Here is a 27,390-nt window from a genome sequence, read left to right on the forward strand (position 1 = left end):
ATTAACTAATTAACTAATTATCTAATTGTTAATAGTTATTAACTAATCAAACTATTTCTGCATAGTTAAACTAATTAACTAATTAATTAATTAACTAATTAACTAATTTCTATTTATCTAATTAACTAATTAACTAAAACTGTTGTCTGTCCGAAACTAACAAACTATTTGCATGTTAAACTAATTAACTAAAACTGTTGTCTATCCGAAACTAACAAACTATTTGCATGTTAAACTAATTAACTAACTAATTATCTAATTAATTAATTAACTAATTTTTATTTATTTAATTAACTAATTAACTAATTATCTAATTAACTAATTAACTAAAGCTGTTGTCTATCCGAAACTAACAAACTATTTGCATGTTAAACTATATGTAGTATGCATTATCTATTTAAAGCATTGTCTATTTATGGGTATTTTACTTTCAAACATTTAATTTATGATAAAAACATCAATGTTTGTAAGTAAAATTCAAAAAGTGTTACAGTAATATTCTTACAAAAAGGGAGGGGCATAGGGTCATAAATTAAATGTTTAAAAGTAAGAATATTGATACAAAAAGGGAGGGGCATAAGGCCATAAATTAAATGTTTGAAAGTAAGAATATTGATATTACTGTAACACTTTTTGAATTTTACTTACAAACATTGATGTTTTTATCATAAATTAAATGTTTGAAAGTAAAATACCCATAAATAGATGATGCTTTAAATAGATAATGCATACTGCATATAGTTTAACATGCAAATAGTTTGTTAATTAGTTAGTTAGTTAATTAGTTAATTAGTTTAACATGCAAATAGTTTGTTAGTTTCGGACAGATAACAACTTTAATTAATTAGTTAATTAGATAATTAATTAATTAATTAGTTAATTAGTTAATAGTTAATTAGATAATTAGTTAATAGTTATTTAGTTTAACTATTAACTAATTAGATAATTAGTTCAAGCAGATAATAATTGTCAAGCAAGTAAGGGCAAAATTGAAAGAAAATTCTTATCTCACTTCCACAAAAGCTGTCAAGGGGACTTCTGCAACGAATTGTTAGTGTTCAGGGGAGGTGAATGTAATTTCTAAACCTAGGGGGGAGATCAGTGCAAATGTCAGAAATCTCAGAGGAGGTTTCTGCAATTATTCCAAAAAAAAAGGCAAACAAAGTCATCATCTTTGGCGATGCTTACGTGATGGTATATGGTACTACTGCTACTAACCGCCTATCCACCAGGTTGTCTTTGTGTCCATACCTCAATTGCTTTTCTCTTCATACACGTTAAATCTTTATCACAAGGCTCAATTTCTCATGGAATTCAACTTTCTTCGAGCTTCCACATTTGACCACCTCATTTTCACAATTTTTCTTTTTAAAATCTTGTGTTAGTAGAAGTATTTATGCTGAATTCTCCTTCTTTTTTTTAGTATATAACAAGTTTTCTCATCGGGGTTCTCTTCTTTTCTTTGTTTTCTTCCTTCCTGTTGCTTCTCCTGCTATTCAGTTCCATCCCCATCAAAGTTCGCCTGATTATCTCTCTCTTACTCTAAGCTCTGTCCACACCTAAAGCACACAAATCACAAAACTCATACTCATACAACCAAAATCCAATCTTTTTTTTTCATATTATATTCTGCAGCCATCCGTTTGTGTTTAGGAAGAATTCCCACTCGGGATTATACAAAATTGGGTAGTATTTGAGGATTTTCTCGTCCTTTTTCACATATGAAACATATTTCTTACACTATCTGCTTATTCATTTATTCCCCTTTAAGCTATCTCTTTTTCTTCAATATCCAAACAAGTTCTGAACTTTCTTGAATGATCTCAACCTGGTGACCTTGTTCATATGTTTTGCGTATAAAAGGGGCGTTACCCTTTTGGTTTTAGTCCCCATTGAAGATGCTTTGATGAGAATCAAGATCAGTTTAAGTCAAATTCGTGAAGAACTATCCAAAATGATGAAGTGTTTTTACATATTCAAAGATAAGTCATCAAGATCAGGTAGGGAAGGGAGATCAGCACCAGAATTAAGGAATAAAAGTAAATCAAATAGTTCAGCATCAAGTCGTCCAACAAGGTCCACTGGCTCATCTTCAATGCCTAGGAGCATCCCAGAAATGTACAGAGAAAAAGAGCACAACTCGATAGTGTTTTCTCTATCAGAGCTCAGAGAAGCTACTAATAATTTCAATAAATTGTTGAGGCTTGGAGAAGGTGGTTTTGGGAGTGTTTATAAAGGGAAAATTAGGCCACCTGATGGCAAGGGTGATCCTATTGTCGTTGCTATAAAAAAGCTCAACATATATGGCTTACAGGTACCAGCTTCTGCTTTATAATTTACTCCTTCTTTGCAAAATTTAGAGTAAAATACTCATCTTATGCTGTGTGATAGGTGGATTATCAATTCTGTATTCTTCTGCATCTGTCTGGTAGTTAATTGGTTTCATTGGCGAAGAATACTATTTAGGAAACATGAGATAGCATGAATGCACTTTTAGATAAACAAAAGTTGAAACTTAATTTAAAAATGTGTTGCAATGTATTAGAAAACAAGATGCCAGAGAGCTGCTGGAAGGGGCAACTACTTTTATGTGATGTTTGGTAATGTTAGACTAATCCAAGTTAACTTGGGTCAAAGGATACACGGCTACTACGTCTATATATAATCAGCTGTCCGTTTTCTAGGCAACGGAAGTCTTGGTTGCACAATTTCGTAAACTAAAATTAAATGAAAACTTTACAACATATGGACATGAATTAAATATTTTAATGGGTGTCTTCATTTGATAATTCCCCTTGGAAGATGTTGTTTTCATGTAGTTGTATGACGGCTGTAAATACCACACTGGTGACCACTTTTTTCTTTCTTTTTCTTTTTTCTTCCACACCCCCCGCCCCCCCCCCCCCCCCTTTTTTCGTACTCTTTCATGTACAAGAACAGGTTAAAAGTTTGGACTTTGATTAGTTTTCCACGTTTTGGGTTGGACCTGCCACAATATTTGGTAGAAGGAGCTGGTCATGGTCCTTGCTATTCTTTTAAAAGTGCCCCTTACTGGTAATGAAATTCATAGTACCTAGAAGTGGAAGTGGTTTCCTGTAAAGATTGCACTTACTGAGATGACCAGCATCTGTATAAATTATTCATTCGTTTTTGGTAAAATATGAGTCCGAATGTAATGGACAACTTTTATTTCAACTTAAAGATCTTTAATGTGTATTAATTTTGTAATGGATGGGCCACGGTCTCCCATTTCTTCACCTTCTCCATTGTGGATTGGAGTAGGGGGTGCTGTACCAAGGAGTACCTTTTTCTCTTTACTAGTCTTATCTGATGTACAAAACATTCCTCCTCCTTTTTTTTTTCCCTGAAAGGGGACCTCTTATTTATCTTTAGCTTTTCCAGCACGACTCAGATCCACCTTGTGGAATGCTAACATCAGTATGATTCAGCATATGTCCAAAAAACATACATTCAGTCCATACACTAGATTTTCTAATATCAACCTATTGCCTTGAGCTTGTTATTTCAGACGACACTGTCATTTGCTTGGACATCCAAATGTTTCATAGACCTGTTTGACTGAGTTTGACATTCCTATACCACTAGTCTCCGAACTTCAAGCATACAAGAATTAAAACAAGACACCAGATTATTGGGTCAAGGCTATACTGGTTGGAGATGATTAGTACCTGAATTACACTATCTGACTTCATCTATACCTTGAAAATGTACATCTTATGCCCTTATTGTTGAGTTATTTCATGATTACTTGTTTCAATGCTGCTATGAAGTTTCAACTTTAAGGCTTACATTACAGGAGAATGTTTCTCATTATTCATCTTTCATGCAGGGGCATAAAGAGTGGGTGGCAGAGGTTCAATTTCTTGGAGTTTTGGAACACCCTAACCTCGTAAAGCTTTTGGGATACTGTGCTGTAGATGGAGAAAGAGGGATTCAGAGGTTATTGGTGTATGAGTACATGCCCCAGAAGAGCTTAGAGGATCATCTCTTCAACAGGAATGTGCCAGCCATTCCTTGGAGAACAAGGCTACATATTATTCTTGGGGCAGCTCAGGGGATGGCTTATTTACACGAGGGATTGGAAGTACAGGTGCTAATTTTTGGTTGTTGAATTGTATTCAAGTGATGTGATTGTTGACTTCCAGGAAAGAAAGAAAAATCAGTATGTCAGTTAGATTTTAATTACCCCTTTTTACTTTTATCATGTTAAAACATATCAATAACAAAGAAGGATTTTATCTAAGTGCTGATATTTTGATTTTCTAAGATATAATGGAAGACTTGGAAATTCCAAGTTATTTTCATTATCACTTTCTGCAATGCTCAAAGTTTCTGTCCTGTTTTAGTACTTTTTCTGGTCCATTAACATGTCCATGGCACACTTCCGCACTGATTGTTAAATCTGGTTTCTTTGTCTACTTCTTTATTATAGTTCTTTCAAAGTTGCATTCATTGCATCCAAATTTAGAAAAAGTTCTAAAACAAGATTAAAAATGTGAAAAGTTGTAGCAGAGTCAGAAAGTGTACATCCACTGATTAGCTAATGCATGTTAGCACAGGCAAATAGACTTCCTTATTGTGCTTTTTCCTTATTTATATAGTTACTTTTTTCATCTAAAGGTTACTACACGTCTTAATTGTTCCTGTATGAATTTGAAGGTGATTTATCGAGATTTTAAGTCTTCAAATGTGCTTTTGGACAACAACTTCAATCCAAAGCTTTCAGACTTTGGGCTTGCAAGAGAAGGGCCAATAGGGGATAGAAGTCATGTATCTACAGCGGTATGTATGATAGAAGTTTGATTTTTACTGCAGTTTTACTCTAAATTGGTGTTTACCCTTCAGATTGGTTGGTATTTTTATGGTAGTTTTGCTATTAGTAGGCTGCTATCTGAAAGCTATTCAGTATCCTTTTTTTTTTAAATGGCTGGGAAAAAATACTGTACTTCTATGTATTTTGGTTAAGTGCTCTTTGTGTATAAGATGAGGTAAAATGCTCGGTTCAGTTCTTTTTAGTTCAATAAATGTGGAGAGAATCTTGAAACTTTATGTTACATATATAGCACTATTTTTCACTCCCTTCCTAGTGTACTTGGATTATGCATTCTTTTACAATCTCACATTGTATTTTATATACTTTTTCTTCATCCTTTTTTTTTGTGTTATTCGTCTGCCTATGATCTTGCTTTGGTGAAAGATTTCAAAAGTCTTTTGCACTTTTACTCATCTCTTTGGTTGCGTTTGGTTCACCTCCTCAAAAGCATTGCTACAACTGCAATCATGCGATGATACTTATTTATGTATGTAGTACAGAATCTCTTCTTCTTATTGTTGTTTTCTGAACCTTTTTTGGTGATTAGCCTGTCGGGACTTATGGTTATGCTGCCCCAGAATATGTTACAGAAGGCCATCTGTCAACCAGGAGTGATATATATAGTTTTGGGGTCGTACTTTATGAGATCCTCACGGGCAGGCGAGCTCTGGAGAGAAATCGCCCGGCGGTGGAGCAGAAGCTGTTGGAGTGGGTGAAACAGTTCCCAGCAGACAGTAGGAAATTCAGCATGATAATCGATCCTCGTCTACAAAACAAATATTCTCTGAATGCTGCAAGGAGGATTGCAAAGCTAGCTGATAGCTGCCTGAACAAGAATGCAAGAGATAGACCAACAATCACTCAGGTAGTGGAGGTCTTGCAGCAAGCTATAAAAGACACAGAAGAGGAAAGTTCTTCAAATACAATAGGTCCCGAGCCTTCGAGCTCCAGAAGTAAACCGGTTGCAACAGATAAACAATTCAACAAATTGAGAGTGAATACAGCTATGAGACAGATGAGCCATGCTGCTCAGGTAAGTTCAACCTGGCTTTGTATAGAAACTTTATATGAGCTAAAGATAAAACTAATTGACTTGGTTTTATACCTTCTTTGGCTAACTATTCTTGTGTTGATATCTGCTACAGGCCTGAATCTTAATCGATCTCCTGCTCAACTTGAACATGGAGTTGTAATTCAAGCTGTTATGCGAATACGAGAACATTCCCACTGTTTATTCAATTTCTCACGTGGGTTTGGAATCTGGCATTTTTGTAGAAGATGGATCCATACATTTTTTGGAGTTGCTAAATACGGATTCGAATTTCTATTTTTCTGATGAGCACAAAAGTTTTAATGAGAAAGCAAAGTTCCAGACTTCAAGGAAGAATGGTGCCAGGATGGATACAAAACTCTGTCTGCAGGAAAAGTTTCAGGATCGGCCATTATGCATTATTTTTGGGATGTGGCATTCCATAATGCTGTTACTACTGTGCATGTAAAATTCTTTTAAATTGCTAGAGGCTGGAGTTTCTTGCCAAGCTGATTGTGGTTTTTGTTTCTCTTCTGCATTTTTTTCGGCCCCTGCAGAATTTAATAAGCGACTTGTCAGGTTTTTTTCTGCTGCATGAGTTTTACCTGTCCATTTTCGCAAACTATTCATGTACATCAGCCATTTTTATGCGTTCCTTTCTTCTTCTGCTCTCCCTTTCTGTCTTCTGTTTTAGCCCACGCAACATGCATAACTGGCTTGTAACCAATTGTCATTGGCTAAGTAATTCCTTGTCATAACTACGAAGAGTCATTTACCTCAAAAAAAATATAGGTTTCTTCAAGGATCGTGTTAATGTATTAACGACAATTATCTTTTTGTTTTTTCGTGGGGAAGAAAATCAGTTGATAACAAATCTTCTAATAAGCATGGCAGAGATTGCTCTGTCAAATGAATATCTAAATTCTTGCAAAAGAGAAGTTTATATTTAGTGTTCGAATTTCAAAATTCAAAATCTTTTTTTCCTTTGAAATTATAAACAATATTTCAAATGAATATTGGTTCCGTTTGAATTCGTCATTTTTTCAAAAATAAGTTTTTCAAATACAATGTTACAGTAATACACAATAACTAAAAAAAATATTTCATCTATACAATATATCAAATATTTTAAAAAAATTTTATAGTAAAAATTTTTCATATATACTGCTATAGTAAAATTTTTTAAAAATATTCCTAAAAATAGCTAATCCAAACAGATAAATTCTTTCAAAAGAGAAGTTTTTAGTTAGTGATCATCTTACAAAACCCATAAAATCTTTTTTCCTCCAAAATTGCGTGTAATTGTAAGAGTTACTTTCAGCTTTACAAAATCTTTTTTCCTCCGTAACTAATTTCATATCATTTCATAAAATGTCTTTATTAAAAAAAGGTTATTATAAGAATTTTCTTGCAAACCCTATCCAATTAAAAAAATACAATACAAAATCAAATCAAATCAAAGTAATTTATTTTAATTTTAAATATAAATAAGAGGTTTTGAGTTCGGGCCTTTCAATAAAAAAAATATTTTTAAAAAACAAAATCAATCCCATAAAAACTAAAAAGTCAATTAAACGATAAACGAGGAAACAAAAAAAAAAAAAAAAGCAGCCTGCCGCGTCATAAACCCAGTTCTTCGTCATCGGCTCGCTCAGTTCTTTCTTTCCCTCCGCTTCCGGATTCTGCTTCCCACTGACCCCAATGCAGAACAAGAAGAGCTTTACTCTGTTACAAACAGTTGCGACCGCCGCCGTTTTTTCTGCTGTTTCCGGCTGGTACCGCCCACCATCATTACCCCCTTTACTCTTATTTGTTACTTTTTTTTTTTTATTTTCAATAACAAAGTTTCAATTTTTTTGTAATCCATAACGAGTTCCTTCTGCAGGTATGGATTTATGTTCGGAAGAGAGTCAGCTCGAAAGGAACTCAACGATTTGATTGAAGGCCTCCGACGCTCCAACTCCGAACATCCCTCTTCTCCTCCTCCGGCGGATTCCTAATATCCGGTAATTCATCACAAGCACAAAATTTTGCCAGCAATTTTTATTTTGTAGTTGTGTGCTGGAATAAAAATACGATTTTTTAGATATTGTCTGCATTGGGATTTTGTCAATATAATATAGGATTGGAGTAAATTAGATTTCTTTTTTTTTTTTTTTATGTATATTGGAAAAAGTAATAATTTTTTTTTATCTATGGGGCTAAATCAAGGTTGTTCTTTACTTGGTCTAGTGTAGATTCTGAGTATAATAGTTTTTGTAGGTGTTAAAAGACGGTAGTCTTACTCGAACTTGCAACAAAGTCATGGGTCGAAATGTCCTTCTTGGATTGGAGTAGAGTCCATGCTGAAGGTATTTGGACCTCAATCAAAAGCTCTCAATGTATGCTTCCTGGGCTGGCAAGTTAGTTTTGGACGAGGAGCAAACTTTTGCTGCATATAATTGCTGTATGTTTGGCATATAGGTTGACATTTTGGTATGTTAAACTGATTGTGATGTACTTTTCTGGAAGAAAAGTATTGTAATAACTTGTAAGCGTTTCTACAGGCGTGATTTTCCAGTATGGGATGATAATGTATTAATTTAGTTTTTTGGTAGTTTCTGATGAAATATAATGACACCAAAGTGCAAAAGCAAGAGCCAGAAACTGGATAAATCTCACAAATTAAAAAGGTAAAGAACTTGGATTGGAGATGTATAGTGCATTGTCGTAATATGAATCCATGGCTGATCTTCAAGTGATGTTGCTAAATTACACTGCATCAAGGACATGGAGGTCTAATACCCATTACTTAACAAGCTCTTTAGCTTCCCTCCACCATATGAAGTCTAGCTATCATGATGGATTTTCAGAGCTCTAAATTTATATGGATTTAGTTTTCTTCTGTTGGTCTACCTTGTAGTATGATAAGTACAGAATGTATGATTTCTTCTCATCTCCTATATTTTCTCTTATATCTTTATTGCTCTGGAATGTAAAAGTTCTATGTCCATGTCGCTTTATACAAGGGCAGCCTCATTAATTTTCTGCTCACTTTTTCCTTTGATAAATCCCACGTATAACTCTGTCCTGCTTGTATCACTCTCTGGAAGCCTTGTGTGTCTACCACCTTCAGACATGCTTTTGACAAACTCCACCAAATTTTGCCAGTTGTTTGGTTCGAATAAATGCTTATTCATTCTTAAGTATGTGAAGGCACTCAATCCATTTCCTGCATCTGATCTACTTGTTGCCAATACCTGGGCATAAGCTCCAGCATCATGTCTCTCAAGGGCATTTTCTCCTGCAAGTTCTATTCCAGCTGTTCTAGTTGCCATCTTTATTTGCCTGACTAAACCTTCTGGTGAGCAATTTGCATATTCAGGCTGTTGCTCATCTTTCATTTCCATACATGTAAAGTTGAAGACAACCCCATGCTTACCCATCATATTTGCTATTGGTAGGTAGCCATCTCGATGCCTGGTATTGTAGTATCCTGCTGTTAATTCTGCTGCATGTGATCTTGTTTTGTAGTGCCAATGTATTCCAGCTACTTTTCCAGACAGTTTAGCTCCAGTACCTCGGAATATACCTTCTGCTGCAGCCAGGATTCTGTCTCCATGCTCGAGAAGCTTTGTTGAATACCATTCTAAGAAAAAGTGTCCATATTCACTATTCCATGTTCCATCCCTTCTGAAAAACCCTGTGTCTTCGGGAAATTGGTTATAGTGGCCAGCATCATGAGGCCCTCCATTGCCCCAATCCTTCTTTCCAATTGCCTCTGCTGATGCTTCCAGTGAAGATTTCATGTACTGTTTTGGAAATAAATATGTTTTCGTGAAAAAATGAAACTAGAATCGGCTTTATATAGTATTCTGATAGAGGCTGAATTTTGATTATGTAAACACATAATGCTCATTAGAAAAAATTCTTGTTTATCTGGCAGATTGAACATGTCTAAAATTTCACTCGAGTATTAGAAAATGGGTCGGTTGAACTAATTTCCCCTGAGTTTTGTCATGATTACAGGCTACCATGAGATTTTTATATTATGTTTACCTCTCAACTCAAATTGTTGTGGTCTCAATATCATCATTGTTGAGACAACAGAGGGGAGAGGCTATTCTAAGTCAAGAATATGAGAGTTCTGATAGAATCACTAAGTCATAACAGTGATAGGGACTAGCATAGCTATGAAGAACACAAAGGTGATCTATATCAATATGATGGAAGTTAGGGCGGTCGGTTCAATTTCACTTCAGAAAATTAAGTTTGGGCGTACCTTGTCATTGCATTGAAATTCTCCAATTCCAGGAAATCTCCATGTTCCATTGCTTTCTGGATAGGATGGGTATCTTAGCTCTCCACAAGGCCCCATTCCCACCTGAATCTCCTGCAATGAAGAAACAAAATTTCATTTGTATAGATGATGGTAGGAGCTTCTTTATGTACGACTGTTAAAAGGATAGGAATATATGGTGGTCCGTTTAGGAGATATTTTAGGCATGGTTGGCATGGTTAAAACCTTTTAAGTGGTCCATCATATGTGATTTTGTGGTACCTAAAGACTAGTTTTATGTATTTTTTAGTATTCATGCCTTGTCACTTCATTGATATTGTTTCAAGTTCCTTCTGCCTCCAACCAGAGCCAGAAGCAGTGAAAGTGAAGATAGGGCAAACAATCACCCAAACAGAACCGGAGCAATTGTTGCGGGTAGCACAATATAGTTTCTTACAGATGGTTGTTTTTAATTAGTTGAATAGAGTTTTTTTGAATATTTGAGACTAATGTATATAATCATTAGTTGAACATGTACATATTTTCGGTCTCAATGTAATAATCATGTTCTCTTTACAAGATTGCTTATGTAAGAGTTGATAGGTTCTCAAATTCTTTTGCACATGCATATTGCAAGGAATTATTTGGCCTTTGCTGCGCTTTACTTTTATTCGTAGCTATTACTCTCTCCCTTTTGGATTTTATTCGTAGCTATTAATATCTCCCTTTTGGAAGCATTCTTGGCAATCACTTGCTTCAACTATGAACGAGGATTTGGATCTCTTGCCATGTACTCCTTGTCCAAAATGCTATGTACCCTTCCTTTTGGAACTTAACAGAAACTTCAAAGAGTTAAATGTTTCAATTTGCCCTTTGTGGTGAAATGTGAGAGGTATTTTATGTGATAAAAAATATTGTCATGGATATTTTGCACGGTGTTACGGATTGTGTGGTTTGCCATGACATGAAATGTGACAGGATTAATGGGAGGGAGAGAGTGTTTCCCAGAGAGAGGAGACAATTATGTGCAAATCTGGCCATGGTTTTGTATCTAATTTGCTCCCTGTTCTCTGTTTGCAGAGCCATTTCCTTCCCTTTAAACCCATTTATTCAGAAGCTTTTCTTAATATTACAGGGATCTTACAAGTATAGTGTCTTTTGTGGTTTCGAGTTTCATAACACATTTCTATATCTTATATTGAATCTTTTCCTCTTTGAGATATTTATATAAATGACTGCAATATATCCAAGTTAAAAATGTTAGGTAAAGTAGTCTAGAAAATAAAAGCCTTACCATTATGACTTCCCCCAAGTAATCTTTGAATCTGTCTCTGAAGCTCATCATGTAGTCTGAGTAGACCTGAATTGGTGTTCTGCCTCTGAGCAGTGGTAAAGAATCACAGCCCAGTGAGATGTACTCAGGATTCCTTCGGCCTGATCTATCTGTGTAGACAAGGTTGGGATTCTTGCTCATTTCTTCGAGCACCCATGGGGGTAAGGGGATGCTACAAAATTGATGACCATAATTTACAGTAAAGGTACAGAAAAAGTTGTCTTTTAAGATGAAGATAGTACTGCAATATAGCAAGGAAGTATGGATATAGGTTCTGAATACAATTAGCAGAGAAAATTGAAGATTTACAGGGCCCCTTCAATGAGTAGAGACATCTTCAGGTGGAAGATAAAACATCCTAAATTACAGCTAAAGCAAAAATCTCATGTCGACCTCTTGGAAGGTTCTTGCTTTCAAATGAGAAACCTAAAACACTCTTCATAGTTATTGTTATAACCCCACAAGATTGCTAGATCTCCTATGGTATGCTTTACCGGCAAGAAATGTGAGTTACAAAGATGGTTGTTTATTCATGTTCTACAAGCTGGAACTGATAAAATAGATCCTAGACCACAGAAGTCAAATAAAGCAAAGACATAGGAAAGCCTAAACCGGAATTAAATGGCAAGTTGGTGCTTGGGGGCAATTTAACCTGACTACTTTCAGGGTATAATATGTATCAATCGCCTAAAAATCTAAAGTTTAGCGGATGAAAAGGTACCTGCAAGAATCGCCAACGTTCCCTCCGCATTGATGGAAAGACATAACAACTTGCAGCTTCAAGCCATGGTTTTGAACCATATTCACAAGCTCGGCATAACCTTCCCAGTTATATTTCAAGGGTCCATCTTTCTCTACCAATCCCCACCAAGCATCAACCATTACTCCTTCAACTCCTGCACTTTTCAAAGCCATCAAACTAGCATTCATCGCTCTTGGCTTGCTCAAGTTCCCACCAACTGATACGGTATCAAGTGGTAGCATCACAAAAACAGGTACCCTTGAACCGTTTTGGCTATGAGGAGCTGGTAAACCATGAAGTTTCTCTCCCTGCTCATTTTTTCTCCCTTCGAGCAGTGAGGGTCTCTCACGTGAGATTGGAGCTTCTTGCATTGAATTCCTCGCCCGGAGGCGGCATGTTGGCCTGATCTGGGCAAAACAGACCATGCCACTGTAATCATCTGGAGTTTTTAGACTGCTGCTGTCTTTAAAGTTGATAAAAGAAGTTGAAGAACGAAGTGTCAGAGCCATTTTTGAGTAGGTGTATAGAAAAGAGAAGTGGGGAACGGATAAGGGCCGCAAGCGTTAATTTATAAAGAGAGAGTCAGGTTTGAGTTTATGAAGAAGACAACGTTGGCGGGCTCTGTTTCCAAATGGAAAAAAGTGCAGAAGATCAAAACACGTCAGCTCCCCTTTTCAAAGTCTTTCTTTGGACACTCACACGTGTTCTTTGAATTGATATTACTTGCACAGGGTAAAAACATGGCAACGACTAAGAACGAAAGAATGTTTTAGGTACTAAATTCATGGTTTAGCAATGAATAGGAATGAAAGAATGTTATAGGTGTTAAATTTATGTTTACATGTGAAGTGTACAATCATCTGCTAATTAAAAGGGGAAGCAGCTACATGCAGGGGTGTCAACGGGTCGGGTCGGGTTTGGACTTGGACCCAACCCGAATTCGATATATTTTTCTGGATTTGGATTGAAAAATAATTTCAATACCCGAATCAGAACCCATTTACTCTAACAGAAAATGAATCGGATACGGAATATAGGATTTTGCTACAACTCGGATCTAGACAATATATTAATAATTATAATATATAAATATTTCTGAATACATTCTTTTACCAAATTAATAATTTAGTAATAACTTTGTAAATTGATTTGTGGTTAGTTTTGAATTGATTATTATGAGTTATTTGTGATTCAGTTTTGTAATTTGATTGGTTTTGGATTTAATTTTGGAATGTTTAAATTTGGACCTTTTCTTTCCAGGTAAATCCAGACCCGATTCGAGATCCGGTTCCGAGACTCTAAGATTAAGACCCGTCGGATATACGGATCGAGTCTGAATCTACTACATAAAAATGAGTCTGGATCCGGATCTAAAATTTTTAATTTCGGCTCGAACCAACCCATTGACACTCCTAACTACATGGAAGCTGCCATCCATGCGGAGGAGTGATTGTTTGTTCCGATGAAAATGTCGTGCAAACTTGTTCAACAAAAAGTTTAGTTAATGACGGTACTGCTTGTTAATTCATTTATTGATCTGAGAATATCTTCTGTCAAGTGATGCCCTTCTTGAATATTATGAACTTCAGCCGCCATGTTAAATGTATCTGTCCTAATCAAAGCCGTATTTTGTGCGTGATGGTAATTTTACTTGAGCAGAGGCTATCGATGCTATTTTGGTTGCTATAGAAATCGAATGGATAAACCTTAGCTAAATACATATTATGCCTTGTGGTCTTTGCATCACCTTAAGCTTTGCTTCCTCCTCTCCCTATTTTCTGCTCACCTAGTTTGAGCTTCAAATGGAGAAATCTGACTTGTAGTGACCCACTTTAATCGTGTCGATTAGATTTACGACATCAAGAATATTCATCATTTTTTCCCAGTTCAGATTTTTGTCTTGACTTCGCTTAAAACTGTGGTTTGTATTCTCTTTTATGATGAACTTCTTCTATCTCCTGTTTGAGATAATGGAGTCCAGAGACAGCAGGCCGGTTAAGAAAGTAGTTGCTTGCATTGCTAATTGGTAGGTTCAGAAAAGATTATTTACCACTTGTTCTTGCAAACTTATGGTCGCTGTCAAGCAAACCCCACATGGTTCCCCCCCTACTTGCTTGTTTTCTCAGTGGCTTATACGTACCAGAGCCTGTGTTTCTGTGTTAACGTGTGGATGACAAAAAATGTCGAGTTGCTTCGAAAATTTCCTACTTTTGAAGTTGTTTTAGGATAAGAACGTACAAAAGATGCTTCTTTGAAGCTGTATTTGTGGTTGCAACAAAGTTTGGTAACTTCAGTTTCTTGGAGACGCCATCCCATACATGCAGAGTTTATCCACTCAGCAGCTGAGTCACCATATCACGAATTCATGGTTCGAAGACTCGGCCGAGACCGAGTCACCGTCTTGGCTCTTATCGATACGATACCGTGATGAAACGATACCAAGATATTTAACTCGCCGAAACGTCACCGTGAAGGGTTGAAACGACCGAGTCACACCGAGTCATTCAACTCGAATTTTTATTTTTTTTACTAATTTTTTAATTATTTTTGTTTACCATATTTTTTTACAATTTTTAGAATATTAAATATTTCAAAAATTCGCGTCTCGCCGAGACCACGACCGATATGCCGAGACCGATGTGGAACGATTCAGGCCGCGACCGCAACCACGACTGCTTTGAACCATGATCACGATACTTATAATCAACTTGATGGGGCAAAACGGATCATCCTTGTTTGTCTGCTGCTTGATTAGTGCAGGGAAATTTTTTGTTTATGGAAGAAATTTGCAAGAGTGGTGATAGATTCCACAGTTTCATTGTTTGAAAGTAAAAAGAACGAAAAGCATAAACATCTATTTAGTTTTGAGATAAACATTCATGTTTTGGGTTCTATTTGTGCTTGAATTGTCAGGTTTGAAGCAAGACTTGGAAGGGAGAAATCTCAAGGCCTAAGCACAAAGTTGGCTGCAGTTAGTAGAATTCACACTCGAAAAGGCACACAGGCATGATCATAGGATCTTTGGCTTTTATACTGTAAATTGGTGGTTTCAAATGTGGATAGTTATTGAATTTTTGCAAAAATTGTTGATAAACTACATAGGGGCAAAAAGACCATGGCGTGGGTGGTCAAGTTTCCTCCTTTTCGGGTGGAAAAGATCAATTTTTTCAATCTAAATGTGCACGTATTAACAACCAAAACAAGAAAAGGAAAAACAAGACAGAGGTAGGGATGGGCATCTTTGATGATCTAGTGGTCGGAAAAACCCAGTGATTCGATTCGAATTAACGGATATCCAATCTGGCGGATCGTATGCCGTCAAATCACGTCCGGATCAAGGAGTAATGCGAGTCGGATTTGGGTATCATTTTTTGTGATCCGCGGATATCCAATCAGATTCGCATAGCATTTTTTTTGTAAGAATTTTTTATACATTAAATTCACTAATTTATAATAATTTTAACTTTTTTTTTATTTTTTGTCCTCTTTCAAAATACGCTTTCTTTGTATATGTGTTAAGTTTTTAAATATATTGTCATATAATTTGTGGGTAAGAAAAATTTTAGATAAAATGTTGAATCTTGTTACTTTATATTGCAGCCAAAAAAAAAAGAGATTAATTTTGACTAAAAATTCCTTTTTTTTTTTTAATGACTAAAAACTCGTATGTAAGTACAACCTATCACTTATATGACATTTTTTAAACTCTAAATACATTTGAATTTCATTTTATCTTTGAAATTTATAGTTTTCTTTCAAAGGAAATTTTAAAATTTAGATACTGATCGGAATTTGAAGTCTCTAATTCTAGTAATTATTATAGGTGCCTTTGTCCATACTCTTTCTTGAAAGGGAGAGTAGGTAGGTATCCATCCCTTTTCTCATTGGTTATATCTTGCGATTTATTTCCCATGCCGTCCAATGCCATCTAAGAAAGTGTACTACGTATTGAATATAGACAAGAATCTTTAGCATGTTGGTCCTTTTGCTGCTGAGAAAATACCAAATCTCCAGCTGCTGCAGACGTTGATAGTTTGGCTCCCAAGTGGCTCTTGTGGACGGCCTTAAATCTTATCCATTTTCTTTTTGATCTTCATGCACTTTTAGGACCATATTTAGGAAATGTACTAGAGTAGAGTCACTGGTAAACATCTAGACAAGGGACAGAAACGTGAGAATCAAACTTCAGGACCGTATTTGTGGAATGAATGGAGATTGCTACACCAATTTTTGGCACTACACAATACATAAGAGTGAGTGGTAAAAACATCTAGATGAAGGGATTGGAGATGTCAGGATCAAAAATTGCAATTTGCTGTTTAACTCCTAAATAGGCGATCTTGTGACCAATGATGCCTTGGTATGTTGGAACTTGGAATCACTCGTACAGAAAAAATTTGCTGGACCACAGTAAGTTTCTTGGCTCTTGTTCATTTCTTCTTTGGTTCATTTTCAACTCAAATGGGAGCTGAACACACGTCATTGGATATGTACATTTCCATTTCAGATTTGATATTTTCTTTCATGGTCGGTTTGATTCCGTACTCTTTTGATTTCCTCAGGACAAGAAAGTCCAGTTGAAATTCTATGATCCCTTTTGAATTAGGCACGTTCTTGTGCTTTTCACACTAGCTAAAACTGCCAAAAAACCAATCATTTTTTTCAGCGAAACGGTTCATATTATTGCAATGGTCCTTGCTGGCTACTTGTAAAAAGCAAGGTTTGGTGGCCATTCTCACCAAATCTTGTGGCTCCTGAGTCTGCAGAAACGTAATCACTTTTAACTCCCACAAGCTTCCGCTGGCCCTTCCTCTTTCCTTGATGTGATCTTTTCTCAACGTAGAAAAGGTGAAAATGAAAGCACCTATGATTAACGTGCAAGCACCTATAATTAACGTGCAAGCAATGTGGATTAAGCACAAATTAATCTATCCGCGCCTTCGAGGGCAATACACAAGAAGGCGTGGAATCTGGATACTATGAGTCACGCTTGGTCACTGACTTCTGTCTAAAGCGTGTCCAGCAAATGCTTGCAAGCACATTTACATCTTCTTGTCTGTGGAAGCCAAGGAGAAATGAACCTGCTGAATATAAATTGCTAGCTGTTTTCGTCGTCTTTGTTACCAATCGCTGCATGAATGGGGTAAAACAGGTCCATTCTTGTGCATGTGCTGGGGTTCTTTCCATGTATTCTTGAATCAAGTCTGTCTCATGATATGAAAGTTCTTGTGACAAGTCCATTCCAATAAACTATAAACAAAATTATGATTGATTTAAGCACTTTGAGGTTTGAATTTGATATACAAGAGAGTGAAGATTCGCACAACTGCACGAGAAAGTTACTTACGTTACATTCTTCCTAAAATTGCCAGGATGAATGCCTTAAACATCAGACATAAACACAAAGATTAGGCATTCATACCAAACTTCAGCATTGAGATGCAGCAGGTCCTGCGAAAAAATGTTTCCAGGGGATGAATCAATGCTCATGGGGAAAAGTATAAGCATTTGATTTTTCCTCTCCAACACTGACATGAAGAACAAGAGGAGTTCTCCTCTAAACTGTAATGGAATGTGAACTTATATATTGCAACAGAGACGGATAATATAAAAACAAAACCAAAGGTGGCCTGTCTGTTTACAGATATCTCATACTACGTATCTTCCAGTAGGGATAGTACCATTCGTAAATGTCACAATCATACAGCTCCATTATGATAAATATCCTGAGTGCTGCTTAGTGTTTTAGAATCCATTCAATTTAACAAAATAATTCAGGTTAACAAGTACAGCATCCACTTTTTACTTTTCTCTTCAAGAGTCTGCAATTGGGAAAGCAGAACCGAGTTTGTTCCCCAAACGATAGCACTTCACATTGACAGGATATGGACCAAGCTCAACTTGATTATCTTCTCCACCCACAAAGAAACATAGAGTATAAAGCGCAACTTCAAACTCAGGACTCACTCCTACCAAACAGCTTGAAACAGATTTCAGAACACCGTTCCATTCAAACTGAATTGTGAGTAACTGGGTCTCGGAGTCAGGCTGCAATGTATACAAAGGATCTAAGTTTCAAGTGTATCGCATGGAATAAGCGAAGACTGAAAACCCAAAGCCATGATAAAATTAGGCTAAATGACTACTATGTTTCTCATACACCATAAAACTAGTATGTTTGAGAATAATCTAAACTCCCTATTTACCAATACATGCATTTCACATATTAGCTGAGGTTCTTTCTCATTCTCAATTAGATGGATAGTCCTATAAAACCCATCCTGGCATCATCAGCTGGTTTGCCCACATCAGCACTAGAGTTGCTCTTTTTTTTTTTTTTTTTTTATTTGAAAGAGAGGAAAGAAAAAGGAATAAGCATCTTTTATCTGATTTGGGATTCCATTGATCAATGAATTTGAGACACATTGCTTGAACGCTGAAGTGATGAACAGTATTAAGAGGAAAAATATGTTAAGTTATAATTCAACAGAGAATCCAGAAAGAATGCTAACCATCATTACCCAAAAATTGACCAATAATGAAACAAGGGGAAGTTTGCACTATAAGATTCCAAATATGTCCCAAAATTGCTATTTCCTATCCACTGCAGCATGAATGTAAATGAATCACTTACAAACTGTCCATGCCTTCGAGGAAGAATATAACCTTGATAATCCACCCTCCCCTTTGCTTCTTCAAGATAAAACTGCAGACAAAATGAAACAGATTGACATCTTTGTAAAGTACCAATGAAACGCATTCAATAATTAATGAGAACATTGGTAGAAAGAAAATGGTTACAACTGAAAATAACAAAGGCTAATAAGGTCCTAACCGTGCCAACAACTACTGCAATTAATGCTGTCTCCAAAGTACTAATGTGCATATGGTTTACCAAAGATGTGATCTTAGTCAATTCGAAGAAGCATCCATGTGATGCAGAGTGTTTGTTGACCAGAATCTATTTAATTGAAACTAGGAGAATGCAGTTTATTTGCATCCAAAACATATCAAACTGCAACATTACCTTCACAGCTCCTCTTGCCAAATCAAATGTCCTTTTCATCGGGTTAGAATTTTGTTAGTGAGTTCTTGAATTTCCATTTAAAATATCATATCCCACCTTATCACAATAAAAAGGGTAACATTTTTTTTAGTCATTACTCTTTTCAGATGATACTTATATAGTTTATACTAGTTCACAATAACTCAATTAGTACAGTAAGTTATTAAGAGTAAAAGAAGTTAAGGGTGTTTTAGGCATGTAATAATTTCATTAAGGGTATGTTAGGTGTTACAGAAAAAGGAAGAAACACGATTATATTATATAGTAATAGATGGATAGAAGAATCCATTTGGAATGATTAGAAACAGTTTTATGATTACAGAAACACGATATGCACCTGAAGCCAGTTGTGGAATCCAGACACTTCTTGCTCTCCACGTTGCTTGATTTCTCCAACAAAAACATGCTCAAAAGCTGAAGAAGAACCATGGGTACCACCTCGGTTGTAAAGGTCAAACCAGAGACTAGTCATCACTCTCTTGAACTCCTCATAGTTATGGGACACAATGCCCTTTGATATGAGATAATTGTAGAGATATTTGATTGGTGCAGTTCTACTGATTTCTTCTATAAATGCTGTTTGCTCCTGCTTCTCTTGAGATGTCACATTTTCCTTGTACCCTTCATGTGGGTTGTAGTTATCTAAAAGAGAACAAAAGCGAGAAAAAGTAGGCCTCTTAAATATATCTTCATTCACCCAGGAAAATAGGCTTCCTTCTGCACAATCTCCTTTTTGGTAAACCTTCTTTCCTTCACCAATATCAATTTCATAGTCCTTGCCTGGTGTCAAACGGTTTAAATCCAGTTCCCAGAGCTTGTTACAAGCTTTAGATAGATCTCTCAGTTCTTCTTCTGAGGGCTCCATGTGACTTCTGTATTCAACCTCATTAGAGTAAGTTTGTTCTTCAGGAGGGCGTTTATAGTTGTCCCAGTGATCCATGTGTACCTGCCTCCATTTTTTAAGTCAAATGTTCTATTCAGATAGACACAGCAATATTTTGACCAAAAAAAAAAAAGTTAGAAACAGCAATAAGCGACATACAGAATTAATGCATCACATATATACAGGAAGCTCATATAGAAAAGACTGTCAAGGGGATTAAAAGGTTAGACTCACAATGCCTTAAATTGCCAATCTAGTTTGACATGAGAATGCTAGAAATAACAGAAGATCAATGGATCAAATACAATTGTATCAGCAGGCTAACAAGTCAAAAGCACAGATAGTTACACAAATATTTATGAGACCAACCAGATAGAATACCACCAAATAGGATAAAAAAGTTGATGCTAAGTGTTCCTTTTCAAGCAACAACAACTTTTGATCTCCCAATTTACGAAGTTTTATGAAGTCAACCAGATAATATGATGTCAATATCATGAGTGAATGAACATGTCGACATTGAACTATACAGGATATAATGCAAATTTTGTCCCGACCATTGAGGATCAAAATTGTCAAAGACGAAACAGGGTGTACACTTGGACTACCGCCAAAAAAGGAGGATGGTGTGGCAGGAGCGGGAGTAAAACTAGAATTCACCTACTAAGTGTAAAAGGAAAATGCTGCTGCTGCCCTGACATCACAACTCAAGCAAGTAAATGCAATCTATCTTCTGTTTTCAATGTATCACATTGGAAATAAATTATTTATTCTCAACAATTTTAAGTACAAATTCCTGCCCCTCTTATCTTAACATGCTTGTGTTCGTCAACTTAAAAGAAAAAAAAGCCTAGGTTTGTGTTCAAAAAGATTATGATGGAACTCTAGTTGTTGAGTATTGCAGTTCAACTATAAATAAAAATCCTTCAACAGGGCAGAAGGGAAAAGCATGAATGATACATGTCATGTAATGCACACCAGGCAAAAAGATAATACCTTTTGGTGTCTTTTTGAAGGCTTTTTATGGACAGTTTCCCAACCATCTTTGCTTTCTCCTCCCTGCTGTACAAGTTCCATGAAACCAGTTCCCTTCAGCACCAAGCTTTTCTTAATCAGAAAAACAAAAAAGGAAAATTACACATGCAAACTGAACCTGTTGATTCCACTGGCTCTGGTCGTAATTATCTTGTCTACGCTCATCATTTCTCTCATTATCCTGCCAAGTGGCCTGCAATTATAACATTTAAGATTAGTAATTACCAAAAAAAAGACAGACTAAATTGACAGTTTTTGCAAAGTAATATGAAAAACAGCACAAGCAGTTATCATTTGTCTGTGCATCGAAAAGTTTATGCTCTTCTCTTTCTTGTTAAAATGACATAAATTCAATGCATTTGATACTTCCTGCAAGGCCCAACCAGGCCTTTTACTAAGTGAAAAAATTAATACATGAATCTTATGCCACCATAAAGATTAAGAAGTTGTCAACAGAAGGATTTCAAAATTCAAGCCCTCACCAAAACAAAAGAGATTTATTCACCACAGTTCATCAGTCTTTGCTGTAAGAAATCAGCCGATTAAACTGTATGCGGAAATACTGAGATAGAGTCCAATTTCGCTGGCCTATAAATCAAGAAATTGTATACAAAAGGATCAAACTATTTTCGGTCTCTAAACCTCAGGGCCATTTTACAGAATACTGATATTTTTATGGAAATCAAAGAAATATTGTGGATTTTACTGTCGTCTTTCCAAAAAAATGGACTTTAAATTCATCTTATAATATTCATTTTGGCGTCTACTAACTGCGTTTCTTTCTCCTTCAAGTGCAACTGTTGTTCCTTTTCTTCTCAAACTCCCTCTACTCCTCAATTCTATTCTCCAGCTCTTCCAACGAAACACCACATCCAAATTTGATGCAAAACCACCAAGGCCAAAGCTATTATAACTAGTTCTAGTATTATGGTCTCCCACTTGCACAGCACTCATCTGTTCTTGTCATTTTGAATTGTCCCTCCTCTTCTTCTGCTACTGCTGGTGTTTCTTGGCTTTATCTTACATCTGATCACAATGATGAGGACGCGAATGGCTGCTGCTTCTGCTGCTGCTGCGCTTTGGATCCCAGTAAGGACAGACTAACCCACAACACCAACAATAATTTTCCCAGCACTCCACTTTAATATCTTTATCATTACAATTCTGAGCTCCAGGGATTTGGCTGACAAAGAAAATGAACTAAGGCACCTCAACGGTGCTAGTTTGACATTGATTATTGGTGGTGGTTGTGAGGAGGGAATAATTGGGATGGAAAGGTGCTGCAGGAGGTGCAGCTCACATGATGCGCTTTTATGGTTGCTCTTCTACATTATTGTTCTCTTCTCGTATGCGCATAGAATTAATGGAGAAAGACGGAGGGGAAGGACAGGGAGAAGTGCAAGAAGAAAAAAATAACAGTAGATGGAAACGGATAAAGAAGATGGAAGAATCGAGTTCTAACAGTAGAAGTTTTAGAAGTCAATTTCTCAGAAAACCAACTTCAAAAAGAAATTAAAAAAAAAAAAATCAACAATGCCTCTGTAAATTCCAGTAAAAATATGAATATTCACGTAAATAACACCTAAGCCCCACATAAGATAAATCAAGGCGCAGATCATCTTGCTCATGTATCAATAATCCAGCAAAATCAAGTTTTTCCCAAACATGCGTTAACCACACGAAGAAAATACTCCAAATTCAACTATATAGATAATAATAGCTTAAACCATATAAGCAGAATCAAGAACCCACAGAAAATCACCATCTACCAAAGCCTGCAAAACTTAAGCAAAAAAAAATTAAACAATTAACCTTCTGGGGTCTCATGGCTGGCCGCGATCCACTTGATTCCCACGCCTCATTTCTTCCATAATTCCCTTCCTACCATCCAAAATTAAAATACCCAAAAGTAAAAATCAGATTTTTATATATAGTTCCGCTAAAACCCGAAAAAAAAGGGTTCACAGGATCAAAGTCTTTAACCTGTCTATTATACTCATTTCTACCATGATCCCTGCTATACCCTTCATCATCATTATCCCCAGAGACCACCTGCTCCATTTAGAACCTAAATTTAACACAGATGGATTAATAACAAAATAGAAAGAATCTCTTTTTCAACAAACCTGAGCCCAGGAGGATCTCGACTGCTGTTCAACATCATGAGACTGAGATTGAGGGTGGTGCCCCTGACCTTCTCTTCTTTCTGCGTTATCTTCATCACCACCCAAAACTGCATTGATCAATCCCTTAACTAGGCCTTCCATTACTGCTCTGTAGATAAGTGTTGAGAGAGATACTTTCTGTATGTTCGATGGGATGTGGAGAACTGATTTTCAGTGTAGAGTTTGACTACTTTATTGGAGATATTTTATAGTGGTCGTTGAATGCAGTTAAAGAGTTGAAGCTGATGAGGCGGGTAATGGCAATCAAGTAAAATTTGTTAGTTTTGGGGATTTTTTTTCGTGTTCCCCTGCCGACAGCGGAGTTTGAAACAAAATAATAAGCTTGTTTGGATTCTTATTTTTCGTCAAAAAAAAATAGTGTGACAGTTTGATATTATCTGACGTAAAAGGTGATTAGAAAATATATTTACGAAAAATGTAAAAATGTTTGGATAGAAAACTACAATCCAATCATTGATGAATTTGGAATAATGACAAGTCCAAAACAAATCATGTAAAAATCTAAATTACAAATTATACGAATAAAATGAACGAAATGTATGCATTTTCATTTACATATAATTGATCCCAATTTTATACTTTATATATTTGCATGTTCTTGGGCATTGAAAGTTTGTTTTCGAGAGAAGTTAATTTTTTATTTCAAATTCGAACCATTTCATTTCAAATTCATACCTTACACAAGTTATTTGATGGATTTGGAGTGATAATTGTTCCAAATAATACATGCAAGCACCAAATCACAATTTATACAAACAAATGAATATTGGATATATTTGGATATTCTTGACCATTGAAAGTTTATTTTGAGAGACTTTTCATTTCAAATTTGTACAAGTCATTAATACACCAAAAAAGTATCGATTATAGAATTTAGCCTATTTTTACAATAACAACGTTCTCAAATATATGTATTATATTCTTTTTGTTTTTATTTTCCCACAAGAAAGAGTAATAACCTCCCTACACACATAAATTAGTTGAAAGGAAAAATATATACATGATTGGATTGATAATTTAAACTGGATAATTATATATCTCATTAACTCTTTGAAATCAATACCTATAGATTAACCATCATGTCCAAAGAACACCCTGCCCCACCCCCACCCCCCCCCCCAAAAACAAAAAATCCACAACCCAAAAAAAAAAAACACGCACACACACACACACGAATTAGTTGCACGGAGTGGTGCATGCATGGTTACGTGGACAAGTTTAGCTGAGTAATTATATGTCCCGTTAATTCTTTAGGATCAACACCTGTGGATTAACGAACAAATATATCCTTTATATATATAAGAAGCACTTGGCGCTTCTACTGTTGCTGGGATTTCGAGTGCATTTCCCTGCTTTAGGATGTTGTACATTGCTTCAGGATGTTGTACGTCGGACTGCGCTTTCTCGTGCTTGTGCTTTGTGCGTTGGTTGGTGCTTCTGCTTTGTGGTGGAGCCCACTTCAACGTTCCACTGCAACATTTGGCCTCTCATTGTATATGCGTTGGAGATGGGTTGACCTGTGCTTCTCTTCAAATTAAAATGATAATGGATGTTCCAGATTATTTGTTCAATTAAAAATTATTAATTTTCAATTAAAATTCCTAAAAACAAAATTAAAATTAAACTTTGGAAAAATTTAAAAATAAACTTCAACTAAATTATTGAAACATGAGGAATTATGGTAATTGATTTAGAAATATTAAAATTGAGAATTAAACTCCAATTAAACTTCAATTGTAAATTAAAAGATGGAGAATTAAACTCCAATTAAATGATAATGGATGTTTGCAAATTATTCAATTAAAAAATATTAATTTTTTAAAAGAATGAAACTGCATTTATACTTTGCAATGAAAATTAAAAATAAACTTTTGGGAAAAACTAAAAATATATTTCAACTAAATTATATATAAAGGATAATATATAAGTAATGATATTTTGAGATAGGTTTTTGTGTGATGAAGATAAAGATCACATAGATTTACTGTTGAAATTTGGCCAACAAGTTAAATCATCTAGCTGGAAAGTTAAATCAGTTGTCTTCCACTACCTTTGGATTTTTACTCTTTTGGCCATTTACATGCTTATTTTCTGCTTTGCTATGCTCCCAATTTTGCCTATTTTTGTCATTTTGACTTCATTTCTCTCGGTTTTCCACTTGCCGCTTCTACTGTTGCTGGGATTTCGAGTGCATCTCCCTGCTTTAGGATGTTGTACATTGCTTCAGGATGTTGTACGTCGGACTGCGCTTTCTGGTGCTTGTGCTTTGTGCGTTGGTTTGTGCTTCTGCTTTGTGGTGGAGCCCACTTCAACGTTCCACTGCAACATTCGGCCTCTCATTGTATATGTTTTGGAGATGGGTTGACCTGTGCTTCTCTTCAAATTAAAATGATAATGGAAGTTCCTGATTATTTGTTCAATTAAAAATTATTGATTTTCAATTAAAATTCCTAAAAACAAAATTAAAATTAAACTTTGGAAAAAATTAAAAATAAACTTCAACTAAATTATTGAAACATGAGGAATTATGGTAATTGATTTAGAAATATTAAAATTGAGAATTAAACTCCAATTCTAAATTAAAAAATGGAGAATTAAACTCCAATTAAATGATAATGGATGTTTGCAAATTATTCAATTAAAAAATATTAATTTTTTTAAAGAATTAAACTGCATTTATACTTTGCAATGAAAATTAAAAATAAACTTTTGGAAAAAACTAAAAATATATTTCAACTGAATTATATATAAAGGATAATATATAAGTAATGATATTTTGAGATAGGTTTTTGTGATGAAGATAAAGATCACATAGATTTACTGTTGAAATTTGGCCAATAAGTTAAATCATCTAGCTGGAAAGTTAAATCAGTTGTCTTCCACTACCTTTGGATTTTTACTCTTTTGGCCATTTAGATGCTTATTTTCTGCTTTGCTATGCTCCTAATTTTGCCTATTTTTGTCATTTTGACTTCCTTTGTCTCGGTTTTCCATATTTCTTCTTTACTGATGGACCTACAATACACAGCTAGAAGAGATACGTGGAAATATTTTGGTATACATCCACAGAACCAGTTTACATGCAAGTTTCACTGCATTTCACTGCTTCCTTGACATCAGGTACTCTTTTATCCTCAGCCAAATTTGCTTCAGATCAGCTGTTCATTTGTTTCATAGTGGTATGTATTTGTTTCATCTGAATGTTTGGTCAGGTTTTTGAGCTATATCTTTCATAAAGTCTCTCAGATCAGCAGTTATTTTCTGTCTTCATGGAGGTATTGTAGTGTTTGTGCTTGGTTTAACTGCTTTCTACTTATGTATTCACTGCCTTCCAGTTTTTTACGTACATAGTTTGTTCCTTACGCATCAATATATATAGCTGTGTACATGCATATTTACACACAATATATATCTGTCTATACGGCTAGATTTTTCTTCCTGTGTCTTTGTTTCGTGCTTGGTTTCTCTGTATAAGAAACATGAGCTGCTCTAAGCTGTCTGTAAGCGATGATCGTGATAAACTTCGTGAGAAAAAGGATAATCGAAATCGTAAAAAAAGGGAAAAATTTGCTGCTCTTTCGGCTGAAGCAAAAGAAGCTTGTCGAAAAAAGAATAGAGAGGCGTATCATAGAAAAAAATTCGAAAAAATGCTTTGCAAGTCCTTGCCACAACAATTTCAACAGGCTCGCAAATCACCAACTTCTGCATCCGTTATGCATACCTTTGCTGCTGAACAATGTTCTCATGGTACATGCTAATATCAACACTCTTATTATATTTTTATCATTTGTCTGTTCACCATTCAGTATTTCCCTTACGTGCATCATGTTTGTCTTTGAATGATAAAGGTAGCAGAGTAACTGGTTCTCAAACTCTGAAAGACATAGACAATGTTGATCGAATTATTGATTGTAATCAAGGTTAGCCACACTATTTATTCTTCTCTAAGTAATATATTTAGCTATACTCAGCTGACATTTTTTCTGAATCATTATTAGCTGCTTCCCCCAATCAGTTGTCATC

General features: G+C 35.5%; 4 protein-coding genes across 7 annotated transcripts; 2 read left to right on the forward strand and 2 right to left on the reverse strand.

The window, feature by feature from the left end:
* The first annotated feature begins 1,293 nt into the window (after nt 1-1,293).
* On the forward strand, nt 1,294-6,537 carry LOC113781266 (probable serine/threonine-protein kinase PBL19). The gene is made up of 5 exons (XM_027327174.1): nt 1,294-2,314; nt 3,851-4,111; nt 4,681-4,803; nt 5,382-5,867; nt 5,980-6,537. Exons 1-5 carry the CDS (start codon nt 1,907-1,909, stop codon nt 5,983-5,985), a joined length of 1,284 nt encoding a protein of 427 aa, XP_027182975.1. The 5' UTR covers nt 1,294-1,906; the 3' UTR covers nt 5,986-6,537.
* A 969-nt stretch (nt 6,538-7,506) lies between these two features.
* LOC113779016 lies at nt 7,507-10,659 on the forward strand. 3 transcript variants are annotated; one of them, XM_027324418.1, is made up of 3 exons: nt 7,507-7,639; nt 7,750-7,870; nt 10,490-10,659. In XM_027324418.1, the coding sequence occupies exons 1-2, from the start codon at nt 7,566-7,568 to the stop codon at nt 7,862-7,864; spliced, it is 189 nt and encodes a 62-aa protein (XP_027180219.1). In that variant the 5' UTR covers nt 7,507-7,565; the 3' UTR covers nt 7,865-7,870; nt 10,490-10,659. The 3 variants fall into 3 exon arrangements, with proteins under 3 accessions (XP_027180219.1, XP_027180218.1, XP_027180217.1); XM_027324417.1 differs by lacking the exon at nt 10,490-10,659 and adding an exon at nt 9,378-9,452; XM_027324416.1 differs by lacking the exon at nt 10,490-10,659 and adding an exon at nt 8,127-8,460.
* Nucleotides 8,529-12,712, reverse strand: LOC113779015 (beta-amylase 3, chloroplastic). Its single transcript, XM_027324414.1, has 4 exons — nt 12,177-12,712; nt 11,417-11,627; nt 10,126-10,236; nt 8,529-9,655 (listed from the first exon to the last, which is right to left on the reverse strand). Exons 1-4 carry the CDS (start codon nt 12,704-12,706, stop codon nt 8,864-8,866), a joined length of 1,644 nt encoding a protein of 547 aa, XP_027180215.1. The 5' UTR covers nt 12,707-12,712; the 3' UTR covers nt 8,529-8,863.
* Nucleotides 12,713-17,755: 5,043 nt separating this feature from the next.
* LOC113779603 (poly(U)-specific endoribonuclease-B) lies at nt 17,756-23,528 on the reverse strand. 2 transcript variants are annotated; one of them, XM_027325247.1, is made up of 8 exons: nt 23,308-23,528; nt 23,165-23,233; nt 22,994-23,062; nt 21,300-21,374; nt 21,143-21,205; nt 19,601-20,209; nt 18,832-18,903; nt 17,756-18,245 (listed from the first exon to the last, which is right to left on the reverse strand). In XM_027325247.1, the coding sequence occupies exons 1-8, from the start codon at nt 23,446-23,448 to the stop codon at nt 18,012-18,014; spliced, it is 1,332 nt and encodes a 443-aa protein (XP_027181048.1). In that variant the 5' UTR covers nt 23,449-23,528; the 3' UTR covers nt 17,756-18,011. The 2 variants fall into 2 exon arrangements, with proteins under 2 accessions (XP_027181048.1, XP_027181047.1); XM_027325246.1 differs by having other exon boundaries at nt 21,143-21,208.
* Between the last annotated feature and the right edge of the window lie 3,862 nt (nt 23,529-27,390).

Source organism: Coffea eugenioides, chromosome 8 (genome assembly GCF_003713205.1).
Source record: "Coffea eugenioides isolate CCC68of chromosome 8, Ceug_1.0, whole genome shotgun sequence".
NCBI classification, from domain to species: Eukaryota; Viridiplantae; Streptophyta; class Magnoliopsida; order Gentianales; family Rubiaceae; genus Coffea; species Coffea eugenioides.

Coding starts and splice junctions, on each gene's coding strand:
- LOC113779603 (XM_027325246.1), bottom strand. CDS start 23,448: ATGGAAGGCCTAGTTAAGGGATTGATCAATGCAGTTTTGGGTGGTGAT. Junction 23,234..23,307: donor CGAGATCCTCCTGGGCTCAG/GTTTGTTGAAAA, acceptor TAAATGGAGCAG/GTGGTCTCTGGGGATAATGA. Junction 23,063..23,164: donor GAAATGAGTATAATAGACAG/GTTAAAGACTTT, acceptor TTTGGATGGTAG/GAAGGGAATTATGGAAGAAA.
- LOC113779015 (XM_027324414.1), bottom strand. CDS start 12,706: ATGGCTCTGACACTTCGTTCTTCAACTTCTTTTATCAACTTTAAAGAC. Junction 11,628..12,176: donor AACGTTGGCGATTCTTGCAG/GTACCTTTTCAT, acceptor TCAATTTTGTAG/CATCCCCTTACCCCCATGGG. Junction 10,237..11,416: donor ACTTGGGGGAAGTCATAATG/GTAAGGCTTTTA, acceptor TCTTCATTGCAG/GAGATTCAGGTGGGAATGGG.
- LOC113781266 (XM_027327174.1), top strand. CDS start 1,907: ATGAGAATCAAGATCAGTTTAAGTCAAATTCGTGAAGAACTATCCAAA. Junction 4,112..4,680: donor ACGAGGGATTGGAAGTACAG/GTGCTAATTTTT, acceptor ATGAATTTGAAG/GTGATTTATCGAGATTTTAA. Junction 4,804..5,381: donor GAAGTCATGTATCTACAGCG/GTATGTATGATA, acceptor TTTGGTGATTAG/CCTGTCGGGACTTATGGTTA.
- LOC113779016 (XM_027324418.1), top strand. CDS start 7,566: ATGCAGAACAAGAAGAGCTTTACTCTGTTACAAACAGTTGCGACCGCC. Junction 7,640..7,749: donor TTTTCTGCTGTTTCCGGCTG/GTACCGCCCACC, acceptor TTCCTTCTGCAG/GTATGGATTTATGTTCGGAA.